Raw genomic sequence first — 12,511 nt, 5'->3', positions numbered from 1 at the left:
TTCGAGGCCAGCCTGGTCTACAAAGTGAGTTCCAGGATCAGCCAGGGCTATACAGAGAAACCCTGTCTCGAAAAACCAAAAAAAAAAAAAAAAAAAAAAAAAAATTTGAACTTGACCCTCATCCTGCTGATTCCAGAGCTCACTGTTGTGGAGGCAGAAATCATGTGATTTGAGAGGGCCCTGCTTCAAGAGTAACCAAGGGATCTTGGCTAAGGCTAACAATAGAGAAAAAGTCCCTTTGAATAAACCTTCCTGGTGGGCTGGGATCTGGTTTATCTTACTGTTGAGACTGTCTTTTGGCCTTTCTTAATATGTGCGCTGGTAAAATGGTCACAATTGTAGAGTGAGGTGGTTGTGGGGCAGTGAAGCCTGGGCAAGTCTGTCAGGCTGACAACAGTGTCCTGTCTGTCTTTCCCATGGCAGAGGGCAAGTGGACCAGCTGGTGCAGGAGCGGGACAAAGCGAGACAGGACCTGGAGAAAGCTGAGAAGAGGAACCTGGACTTTGTGAGAGAAATGGATGACTGCCACTCAGCCCTGGAGCAACTCACGGAAAAGAAAATCAAGTAGGTTTTAGGCTCACAGCTAGAGCTCCTGAGCAGCCACAGCAATGACTCCCTCCCATTCTTGGAGACCCAGGGGCCAGGTGGTCTTGCTGTCTTTCTGGAGCCAGAGGAAATTGGAATGACTTTGGGGACACCTATTTTGAAAGGAAGTTTGAGTCTAACAAGCAGTGTCCTGCTTTTTCTGATATGGGTACAGTGACCCATGGTGTCTCCTGTGTGCCTGTTGCCATGGAAATAATCTTAGCTCTGTCCATGAATTTATCTGGTTATGTCTTAACTGGAATAGTTGGTATTGCAAGATAGTGATTTGGAAGGGACAGCACCAGGACTGAGCCATAAGGGCCAGGAAGAGAAGGTGGCTCAGTGGGCCAAAATGAAAACCACAAAATTACTTCTTGGGTTTATTAACCAGACATTGGAGGAAGCCCCTGGCAGGAAGATTAAAGCTAAGGCATCAAAGGAGCATCGCCAGCTCTGCTGGGGGAGCCCTGGGCTTCCTGGCCATCCGTAGCTAGGTGCTCATCTGCCTGACGCTTTTGCTCACCCAGATCTGTGGTACGATGTAGACCAGAGAGTGCTGGTTGTTTCCCCCTCTTCTCCATCTTGAGTTGGGCACTCATCCAAAAGAGGCCTGCCCAAGATCAGATCCCAATTCTGCTATGCCTGAAGCCTTCATTCAGCCCCTCTCCTGTGGGCTAGGTGGGGCCAGTTCTGCATCTCTATGCTGAGCACTGAGTAACAGCACATGTCTCAGTGTGGACTGTACTACATGAGGGGAGAAAAGGAGGGCAGTTCATGGGGAATGGTTGTCCACTTGCTGAGGAGTCTGTGCATCCTGTCATGAGTACCTTGGCATCCAAAGGCCTTGCTTCTTCACAGCATCTTGACAGCTTGGGAATGTGGAGTGACATGTCTCCCTGAGTGTTACTCAAGATACTGAAGAAGCCTCCCACACAGGCTTGATGGAGTTTGGGGCTTTCACAGAGATTTTCATTCTCCTTTATTTACCTTTGTAGCTTTGGTGCCTGAGTACCCCACCTGGCAAGGAACTATTAGACCATCATGGCCACAGGGACAAGGGACGAACAGGGTAGGGTTGGATTGGAGCCACAGCAGCCTAGACAACACCCTCTGTAGCTGAGGGCAGCTAACCTCAGGTACCACAGGTTCTGCTGGTGATCCACCTGCATCTGGAGCTCAGCAATGAGCCCCTACCTCCTAGCAGTTAGATTGTGTTCTGCTAAATATTGGGTTTAGACAAAAAGCCCATTTCTTCCTTCTCCACGGGTGTTCTGGCACTGTTCCTGGGCATCCCAAAGGCAGAGGTTAAGGAAGAAGATGGTGAGGTCTCAAGACGTTGTCATCCTGTCTGTGTCAGTGCTGTCTCACTTAACCCCTAGCATCCATCCCATTTTCAGTCAGAGAAATGGAGAGTCAGACAAGCTCATAACTTGCTCACAATTACTCATGGATGTATGGAGTTGAAACCCAAGTCTCCTCTGTCTGGGTCTTACTTAGCTCCCCAAGCTGACTGCCCACTTCGAATCTTGCTGCCTCAGTCTCCTGAGTAGCTGTGGTTATAAGTAGTAACACGAACCACTGTGCCTGGCCAGTCTTACACTATTTCAAAGATAGCTTATTTATTTAGGGAGTGTAAGAATCTTAGGTTGGAGAAGCACCAAGGGCCGTAAAGCCTGCTCACTTTGTCAGGCCAAGTGTATTATTAGGCCTCTCAGTCAGCTCTGGCCTTTTGGTCCACTGTGAGGAGCCCCTCCTTCTCAATGGCCTGTGCACTTGAATTCCTATAGATCTGCTATGTAGAAGGGAATCTCTGCCTCCCTTCCTCCAGCCAGTGCTGCCCCACACTGCCCACCTCTGGTCCACACGTGCCCCTCTCTGGAGTCTGGGGAAGAGCAGATGCTACAGGTTCGTATGTGTGAGGAGGGTTGTGGTTAAGTCGACATTATGGAGATGAGGATGTGAGCCCTGGCTGCAGCTATGTTTGAGAATAAGCATGTAAGCGCCTGTGGACATACAACTGTGAGCTGTATGTATGTATGTGAGCACAGCTGCATGCCTACTTCCCCACCAACATCTTGATAGGATGATGGTATCTACTTTGAGTGTTGCCAGTCAGTCTGAGTTGTGGCCTCATTAAAGGAGGGTGTGTATAAGGCTGAAACCACGCATGGGAGACCCACAAAGTGGTGGAATCAGGGAACTTGATTTGCTGGTCCAGGTCACCTCCCCTTGGCATAATCACTTTGTTTTATCACAAGGGTATTTCTGTAAGAAATGACTTGGTATGTTTCTGCTCTCGTGAACAGTTGGTGACTGTTGGCTTCCCAGCTTCTGAACTCCTTCCCGGAGCTCTGGCCCAGGCTGACTCTCATTCCTACGTTTGCTCCTCCAAGACCCTCTCCTTACTTACCTGTCTTCTCAGAACTGCTCATGAAGTCCTTCTCTTTTCAGAGTGAAGCTGTTATTGAAAAGAGAGTAGAAAGGGCTTTGGGTATGGTTCAAAGTGAAAGTGCTTATTTAGAAACAAAATGGCAGATGACTAAGACAGGTGAGCAAGGCAGTCACTAGATGCCATTTTCTCTCTTTTGATGTCTCCTAAGGGTTGACACAGCAATAACACTTTCACTTTACTCCCAAGTGTTGAGTCTAGAGTGGTTGCAGGGCTGTTCCAGCTGCTCCTTGTGTATATCACTTCGACCTTAATGCTTCCCAGGATCTCTTCATGCTAGGTGTGGAGGAGAGTCAGGGTCACCCACCAGCCACTTTCCAGCCTTGCCTTAGTGATGTTCACAGAAGACTCTCCTGTTTAAACGTTGTGTTCCAAGACTGAAAGAAAAACGAATTCATATCCTAGTTGAGTTGTAGAACTGATCTGTCTAGTCAACATGTGTAGAGGACTTGGTCCTAACCCAGCCATCTAGGAAGATTTGGTAGTGTGTATTCTTTTTCTGGGGTGGGGGGTGGTCAGAAGAGCATAAACTCTGTGTGTTTATCATATACATGAGTGAATGTGGGGATGGGATACGTGTATCTGCAGGTGTGCCATAATAATAATAATAATGATAGTGATGATGATAATAATGATAATAATAATGAGAAACAACTGGAGAAAACACTTGATGTTGACTTCTGGTTTCCACGTGCCCATGTGCATGCACATATTTATGTCCATGCACACACACACACTCTCTCTTCTCTTCTCTTCTCTTCTCTTCTCTTCTCTTCTCTTCTCTTCTCTTCTCTTCTCTTCTCTTGACTGCAGAGATTCGATTGTAAGTATGCAATCTTTTATCCACTTTCTTTTGGTTATGCATTTCTAAGATTTTTAAATGGGGTGAAAGGGCTAAATAGGATAAAATATATTATGGAAATAATCTCTTTTTTTTTCTATAGCTGAAGATTGAACCTAGGGCCTTATGTTTGCTAGGCCAGAGTTACCACTGAGCTAAATCTCTTAACCCTTAAAACTTCTTTAAAAAAACAAAAATTCCCCAAGTTATTTTCCAAGCATAAATCAGATTTGTACTATCTTTCCCCCAAATCATAGCCTTCCTCCGTCTTGTTCCCTTTAGGGTATGGTTTCTGGAAAGCTCTTAGCTGAGATAAAAGTCCAGGCTGTGTCGGCTGGGAGGATGAACCCACACCTTCTCTCAGATTTAGTCACTGACCCTGCTGAGGCGTCCCGCAGTCTAGAGAGACTTACAGGCCGTGTAGCTGGCACCAGAGTGAAAAGACTAAGGCTTGCACTGCTTTCCACGGTTGGCAGCACTTGCAGAAGATGAGGATAGACTGTGAGGGAGAAGTTCCTGTGCTGGCTCCCCTCATCTCGGGAATTCACTGTCCACAGGTTTTGTGCAGCCTGTCTCCTAGAAATGGAGGCTGACTTTGATCATCTGGCATCAGAGGCCTGCCACAGGGCTTCTGTAGGCTAGGGTTGCCTGGGATGGTGTGGTATAATGTGGGCAGGATAGGTGGAGAGACAGGACATCTAGGGTACCTGCAGAGAGATCTCTACCCACTTGCTCACCCCAGGGCTCCAAGTACAGCTTTGAGTATTTACTATGTGTCTACCACCACCCCAACCCCCTTAGTCCACCAGCTCATGAAGGAAGTATATGCAGTGTCTCTTATCTCTGGCATAGACAGTTCATCTGTTGAGCAAATTGACAGGGTCCAGCAGAGGAAGCATTCCAAAGACAGGTGTCCAGAGAGGCCAAGTGACACTTCCGAGAGGGACTGTGCATTGTGTGCTCTGTTGTAGGCACCTAGAGCAAGAGTACAGGGGAAGGCTGAGCCTCCTGCGGTCCGAGGTAGAGATGGAGCGAGAGTTATTCTGGGAGCAAGCCCGCAGGCAGAGAGCTGTGCTGGAGCAGGATGTGGGTCGTCTCCAGGCTGAGGAGACCAGTCTCCGAGAGAAGCTGACATTGGCTCTGAAGGTAGGTGGGAGGCATCCCTGCTGTAAACTGGGACGGCACATATTGGCAGAGCAGAGTGACATCACACTCTCACTCAAAGTAGGAGGTCTTGGCTTTACTCAATCCTCCTCTGTTCTGAGTCATATGAGCTCAAAATCAGAGTGAATCAGCTACTACCACAGCCAGCATGGCTGCATCCCTAGGGTCTAGGAACACCTCTAGACACTGCCTGCCATGACCTGGATTCATAGCCACAACTTTTAGGGTTTTTGGTGCCTCTCTGCCTTGTACCTCCCCTGCTTTTGGCTCCCAAAAGCCATCTTAGCTGTGTGGACAGCCAAGCTCCAGCAGCACTTACCTGTGTGCCTTCTTTCTGTTCTGCTCCCAGCTTCTTTGCTAATGCCTAAGGACCTCTGTGGCCTTTTCCCTCCACCCTGGTTCCTGCAGCCCCTGCCCGTTGTGGTAAGAGTATCTGGACATAACTCACATCATCCACTAATGTGATGGCATTCTCTTGACCCTTCTCAGCACAGTCCTTGTCTTCTGACTTCCACCACTGCAGTGCTGCACCTCTGAACCATTCTGATACAACTTCAAAAGCAGCTTAAACATGATGCTTCACCAGCCCTTTCTTCCTTCACTCACGAACGCTCTGAACATGGGAGTGGGAGCAAGAAGGGAAGACAGTGGGGAAACAGTCACCTTGGAGGTGTTGGGTTTGTCATAAGAGATGGGGTTCCAACAGCCCACCCTGCCTGCTTGGCGTAGAGGCAGCAGGCAGCCACATGCCTGCCCTTTTCAGGGCTTTTCCTGAAAAAAGCTGCTAGAAATAAGTCTCCACCATACAGAGAGGTGACATGGAGACTCGTTAGCATCTTTCTCTGTGTCCTGAACCCAGCCCATGTCCACCTATCTCCTAGGAAAACAGTCGATTGCAGAAGGAGATCATAGAAGTGGTAGAAAAGCTTTCGGATTCAGAGAAGCTTGTCCTACGCCTGCAGAGTGACCTCCAGTTTGTGCTGAAGGACAAGGCAAGCCTTTGCTATTCAGAGCAGTTCTAGTGGTCGGTGGGGTCAGAGTCAGCGCATTATGTCCTGTCTTCCCAGGAAAGCTGATATGCTGGTATGCACATTTCTCTCTTTCAGCTGGAGCCTCAGAGCATGGAGCTCCTGGCCCAGGAAGAGCAGTTCACAGCCATCCTGAACGATTATGAGCTAAAGTGCAGGGTGCGTGTCTTTCCCTGAGTCTGCTTACCCATCTTGAACATCCCTGGGTCCTGTTCCTCCAGCCTGCCCTGCAACAATGACAGGAAGGGCAGGCCTGCTGCACAGGACCAGCACTATAGATTTGCAGAAACTCCCTGGCTCAAGACCCCAGTGGCCATGTGAGGCCTCATCTCTTTCCCATCATGTCCTTGGTCGTCAAGTGCAAGGTGGCCCACAAGTGATTGCAAGAGCTTCTTTTCCAGAAAGAACTTATTATTCAGGCTCTGGTCAGCCACACATGGGCATTGCTTGGCTGTGCTGCAGATACTCCAGTGACTAGTCAAATCCCAAGACAGAAAGTGTTCCCTGACTGTACTTCCAAATGAATCTTCGTAAAGAAATTTCAGTGTAGGAAGACCAGAAAGAAAAATCAAAGTTCAAATGACCCATTACTAATAAGAAGAAGAACTTTGAATTATTAAATGATCTATCATAAATCCTTATTAGTCAGCTCTTGATTAGCCTAAGTTTACCAAAAGTTAATTGGTGTAAAACTTACCAGAGGCATTATTTAAAGAGAGGCATATGTGTGGTTAAATTTAGACACTATATAGGGCTGGAGAGATAGCTCAGCAGTTAAGAGCACTGACTGCTTTTGTGGAGGGCTTGAGTTCAAATCTCAGCAATCACATGGTGGCTCACAGCCATCTGTGATGAGATCTGACACCCTCTTCTGGGGTGTCTGAAAGGGCTACAGTGTACTTACATATAGTAAGTAAATAAATAAATAAATAAATCTTTTTTAAAAATTAAGACACTATAAAAACTCCTGTCCTTGAAGGTAGATGTATAGTAGTGTGCTGTCTCAGCAAACGCAGTAGCTGATGCAGGAGGATTGCTTGCACCCAGGAGGTAGGGGTCAACCTTAAGCCAAGCAAATGCCTATAATCCCTGAACTTGGGAGGTGGAGGCCCGAGGATCAGGAGTTCAGGGTCATTCATCTTGGATGATATAAGCCTGTTGGAAGCCAATCTGGGCTGCCTGAGACCTTGTCCCCCCATTTAAAACCTACAACAAAGCAAACACAAGGCAATCTGAAAAATGTTGTAAGGCTTGTCTCAAAAACAAACAAGCAACAGCCAAATCACAAGAGCCCATAGCTCACTTGCACGTTCATATCACAGGCATCAAGGAGACTAAAACCGCTGCTGTCCAGTATTAGAATGTGAAATATGCCGTAACTGCTAACTTAATAGAAAATGTCATAGTATTGGAATAACACTGGTGATTCTAGTATCACCTACAGAGGCATCATTGCCAAGTGACCAAGGGTAAGTAAGATGGGTGCTCAGATAATGGACACTTAAAAATTTACATGAGGTTGTATCTCATTAGTAGGCCCCCATACACAGCATGCATAAGTCCTGGGTCTGGTCTTCAAAGGCAAAATAAAACAAAGCCACTCAATAATAAACCCCACTGACAGAAAATCTCAGGATGTCAGCATTACTATTCAGTCATTTAATTTCTCTGCTTTTACTACAGTAATAAACATGCAACAAACACAATAATTTATAACTATCTTGAAGAGATGACTACTAAAGGATAGCGATAAAGCAGACAGCTGATCTTAGTTGCATCTGATTCCTTACAGCTATGCTGGCTGTAAGGCTTTGCTTTGAGTCAACTCATGCTGAAAATCTGTAGCTGTTTCTGGGGATACCATTAGAGGCATTGTTATGATACCAAGAGTTATAAAATAATTTTACATGGTATGGAGAAGGCTGTAAAAAAATCAGACAGAAAACACACTCAGAAATGGAACTGATGCTGTTTGTGTCCTTGGCTCCGAGTGACCTACAAGTTGCGTAGGTGCATATCCTTGAAAGACAGGTGACCTTGCTTTTAGGGAACAATCTCAGAGCTGTGACTGTGAGCCAGGGCTGATTGTCCTCATACTTTTCAAGATTTTGCAGGACTCCAAACCTCCCAGAAAAGTGTGTTAGAAGTTTCTTTTCCTGTCCTTTTGATAAGCAAGTGGCCGAGCCTACTCCTCCAGACACATTTCATTAAAGTGCAAAGGTGATGCTTGTCACAAATGCAGACTCCTCATCCTCACCAGAGGGTGCCTCTCCCAGGCCACTTCCCTATTGCCCAGCAGACTGAACCCCATCAGGCTTCTGCTTCCCAGATGAAACCTTTTCTCTCTGCCAAGTACATCACTGCTCTGTAGCATTTCATCTAAAACAAATGGCCTAACAGCTATAGCTGTAGAACCCCATGCCAATTCCACAGCAGCCGAGAGGAGAGAGCAGACACACAGCCCCAGACATGTCCCAAGACATTGATCCCTATGCATGTGGCATGCCCACTACTTGTGGTAAGCAGCACCTGTTGAGAATTTTCCTCATAGCTTCAACTTTCCTTTTTCCTTGAGCCCCTCTCATATATCCAATGATGTAAGCATGAGTGTCAAGAAATGGTTTCCCTTGTAGTTAGAAGCTTAGGTTCAGATTTAATGTTACATGCTGAAAGTCCAGAATCCACACCTGCCTATAAGTCTAGCCTGTAGTGGATGCTTATTACAGATGGGCCTAATTTTGGGTCTGGCCTCCCAAGGCTGAGTGGCTGCAAGTGCTGGAGGAGGTATTTGGCTCTGCCTACACAGGACCTACAGGACCGCAATGATGAGTTGCAAGCAGAGCTGGAAGGCCTGCGGCTGCGGCTGCCCAGGAGTCGACAAAGCCCCTCTGGGACCCCAGGCACCCATAGAAGGAGGATCCCTGGACGTGGCCCAGCAGGTAGGAGCCCCATCTGGAGGATAAGTTGAGAGTGGGGCTCCAGGAAATGACCACAAAGCTGGACATGTGACACCCCAGAGGAAAAGATGAGAGGAGGGTGGGAAAATTTATATTTGTAGAAATCACAAAGGTTATACTTACCTGACCCCAGAGGAGACAAATTTGCCCTGGGGGCATGTTTCCAGGTTGGATCCTATGTTACAGGCAACTTTGTGACAGGGCTGGACATGGAAGGTCACTGGCACGGAAGGTCATAGCAAGATGGGCATGGGATATTCTCAATTGAGGGAATCCTGTCTGCTGTCTTCTCCTGATCTTGGACAATGAGGTCAAGGCAAAGGCCCATGTTTAAGTGTTCTTGGTCTTTTTTAGAGACCAAGGTTGGGGGAGGATATTGTGGGGGTGCCACAGTTCTTATGGAGGACAGGGGTTACTTAGCTAGTCTCTGCCTTCCCACTGGTTGTATGAGGTCACCAATGCAGTCAGTCACTCCAGCTCTGCTGTCTTCAGCAGTAGCATGTGACACTCAATGGCCCCCATCTCTCTGTTGCCCATGGAATCCAGCAGCCCTGACTACCCCTCCCTAGTTAAACTGTGGCAACCTAAGCCCCTCAGCGTTGTTCTCCAGCCTCTGAGAGCTCTTGAGTCTCTATACCCTACAGCTGTTTATGTTGGCAAGAAGAAAGAAATACCCCAAAGAGATGCTCTTGGGATCTCCAAGAGGAACTTAGTAGAAACTTTACCTTTGTGGGGTCTGGATGGCTGCCAGAATCCCCAGGGCATCTCAGGAAGAAATAGAGAGTGGCCTTAACATATCCCCATTGGGGAGAAGGGAGAAGGAAAAGGTGTGAGGTGCAGTCCCCTGAGTGTGCAGTGGAGCCCAGCCTAGCCAGAGGGTAGAGCATGGTGGTTGCTTCTCCGGTGTCTCGGGAGCCTGAGTTGCACAGAGCATGAGGGTCAGGAGTGCTGGGAGAGACCATTGTGGAGCTGTTCACCTTTCTTCCACACCCATCAGAGCCTTCACACTGCCAGGATTTCCAGGGCAGGCCTTAGGTGACTAGACTGTGTATGTCAGTGTGTGCTGTAAAAACAGATCACACAGAATCAGCAAGAAAACACAAGAGAAAGAATGAAAAAGTGAGCCCATGCATACATTTGAACATGTGTGGAGACTTGGGCGTGGAGCTCTACACAGAAGGAAGGTCAGGGGACTGTCATTATTCTTCTTTGTCTTCCCATTTCCTTTGTGATCCTGGCATCATTTGGAGCCAGATTTTAAGTGCAGTGACTATACCATCAGGTGAGGATCTTCCAGAGAGCTAAGGGGCCTGAAGAATCTAGTGGGACCCTCCTGGCTCTCTCTTAGTAAACAGTGATACAGTAAAGACTTGAACCTTGCTGGAGAGTGGCTTAGAGCTTAAGAGCATTTATTGCTCTTGCAGAGGACCTGGGTTCAGTTCTGAAAACACATAGGAACTCACAACCACCTGTAGCTCCAGTTCCAGAACATCTGACGTTGATTTCTGACCTCTGTGAGCACTGTACGTACATGGTGCACAGACATACATGCAAAATACACACACTCAAAAGACAGAGGTAAATCAGTATATATATATTTTGTTTGTTTGTTTTTGTTTTTCGAGACAGGGTTTCTCTGTGTAGCCCTGGCTGTCCTGGAACTCACTTTGTAGACCAGGCTGGCCTCGAACTCAGAAATCCACCTGCCTCTGCCTCCTGAGTGCTGGGATTAAAGGTGTGCGCCACCTCACCTGGCTAATATATTTTTTTAAAGATTTGAACCTCTGAGTTCTTAGTAGTGTCAACTTGCAAAGCATAATTTGACCCTCCCTGCTGTCCGTGGAGTCCTCAACCACAGTGCCGTGGAGGGTGGAGTGACCTTACTACCGGCCCCTCATTCTTACATAGTGCAGATGGAGGGCAGAATGATCGTCTTGCCAGACCTGCTCTCACACGTTACGGGTGGAAAGCTGCTTTGCCACTTGGTGGTGAGAGGCTAGAAACCACCTAGAGGACAGGTGAAAGGGTCAAGAAGGCGCTGGAGGCATCCTAGGCATACCGTCACAGTGTCCTCTTCTTTACAGACAATCTGTTTGTGGGGGAGTCTACGCCAGTGAGTTTGGAGACAGAGATAATGGTGGAACAGATGAAAGAACATTACCAAGAGCTCAGGATGCAGCTGGAGACCAAGGTCAGGGAATTTGGGACCTCAGACTGCAAAGCCATGGGTTCAGCTTCTCAGACTGCTAAGCAGGACAGGCATTCTGCTCTACTATTGTGTCTTTATATTCCCTGGTATATTTTACACTGGAAGCTTTTGACATAGCCTTGTCTGTATATCTGGATTATTTCCCTTCCCCTAGGCTTCCAGGATGTGGAGTGCTGTCCCCACTAGTCTAGTGATTGCTACTTAGTTGTCACACCCTCTGGACTCATGGTACTTGCCAGGTGCTTAGCCAGTCTTGGTCCCAAGCCTCTTAAATGCACCTGATGAACCTACTTCAGGGTTACTGTGTGCAGGCACACTGCACCTTGGGTGTAGTAACACCTTGGTGACAACACTGTCCTATCATCCCCTTTCCTAGATCCTGGGGTCAGGTGTGAGCCATCAGCTCTTTAAGCATCTTGCCTGATATCTTCCTGTTTATGCTGCTTGCCAAGCTGTTACTAAGACTTCCTAATTCCTTTGTTTAGGTAAATTATTATGAGAAGGAAATTGAAGTCATGAAGAGAAACTTTGAGAAGGATAAAAAGGAGATGGAGCAGGCTTTCCAGCTGGAGGTCAGCATTCTTGAAGGCCAGAAGGCAGATCTGGAGGCCTTGTATGCCAAGTCGCAGGAGGTCATCCTGGGCCTGAAGGAGCAGCTGCAGGATGCAGCACGAAGCCCTGAGCCTGCCCCAGCTGGGCTGGCCCACTGCTGTGCACAGGCCCTGTGCACGCTGGCCCAGCGGCTAGAAGTGGAGATGCACCTGCGCCACCAGGACCAGCTACTGCAGATAAGGTTTGGGATGGGGTTTTGTTTAGGGCTGCTCATAGAGAATCAAAACTTAACCAGAGGCTTATGTAAACTGCTCAGGATCAAGTGCTTGGGAACAGGCAAGTTTCCTTCTGAGAGTCCAGACAACACATTGCTATATAAGGATTTCACTGTCAATCCACACTGGGCCATGGAGTAGTTTGCTGTGTGCTGTTTGAACTCTGTTCTTTTCTTCTTCACTGCCTGGTTGCAAGATAGTGTATTCCCCATCACTAAGTAGTAAGGACGTTAGAGAGTAGGTGTATTAGTCAGGGTTCTCTAAAATGACAGAGTGACAGAAGGAAATAGATACACACATAGACAGACATATTAAAAGAAGATTTATTAGGATGGCTTCATAGGCTAATCCAACAATGACTTTCTCAGTGAAAGGCCAGGATTCCAGTAGTTCATTCCGTGAGGCTGGATGTCTCAGCTGCTCTCTGGTGGAATCCTGAAGAAGTAGTTAA

General features: G+C 47.5%; 1 protein-coding gene across 2 annotated transcripts in view; it reads left to right on the top strand.

The window, feature by feature from the left end:
• Positions 1 to 12,511, top strand: part of Ninl (ninein like) — a 76,242-nt gene that overhangs the window by 48,476 nt on the left and 15,255 nt on the right. For both annotated transcript variants that reach the window (XM_021156253.1, XM_029473962.1), the window contains exons 10-16: positions 424 to 564; positions 4,847 to 5,021; positions 5,921 to 6,031; positions 6,146 to 6,226; positions 8,874 to 9,006; positions 11,109 to 11,215; positions 11,719 to 12,026. In XM_021156253.1, the coding sequence (XP_021011912.1) occupies positions 424 to 564; positions 4,847 to 5,021; positions 5,921 to 6,031; positions 6,146 to 6,226; positions 8,874 to 9,006; positions 11,109 to 11,215; positions 11,719 to 12,026 (1,056 nt within the window). The remainder of the gene's footprint in view (positions 1 to 423; positions 565 to 4,846; positions 5,022 to 5,920; positions 6,032 to 6,145; positions 6,227 to 8,873; positions 9,007 to 11,108; positions 11,216 to 11,718; positions 12,027 to 12,511) is intronic.

Source organism: Mus caroli, chromosome 2 (assembly GCF_900094665.2).
Source record: "Mus caroli chromosome 2, CAROLI_EIJ_v1.1, whole genome shotgun sequence".
Classification (NCBI taxonomy): domain Eukaryota; kingdom Metazoa; phylum Chordata; class Mammalia; order Rodentia; family Muridae; genus Mus; species Mus caroli.
Note: the sequence above shows the minus strand (reverse complement) of the source record. Positions and strands in the feature narration are given on the sequence as shown.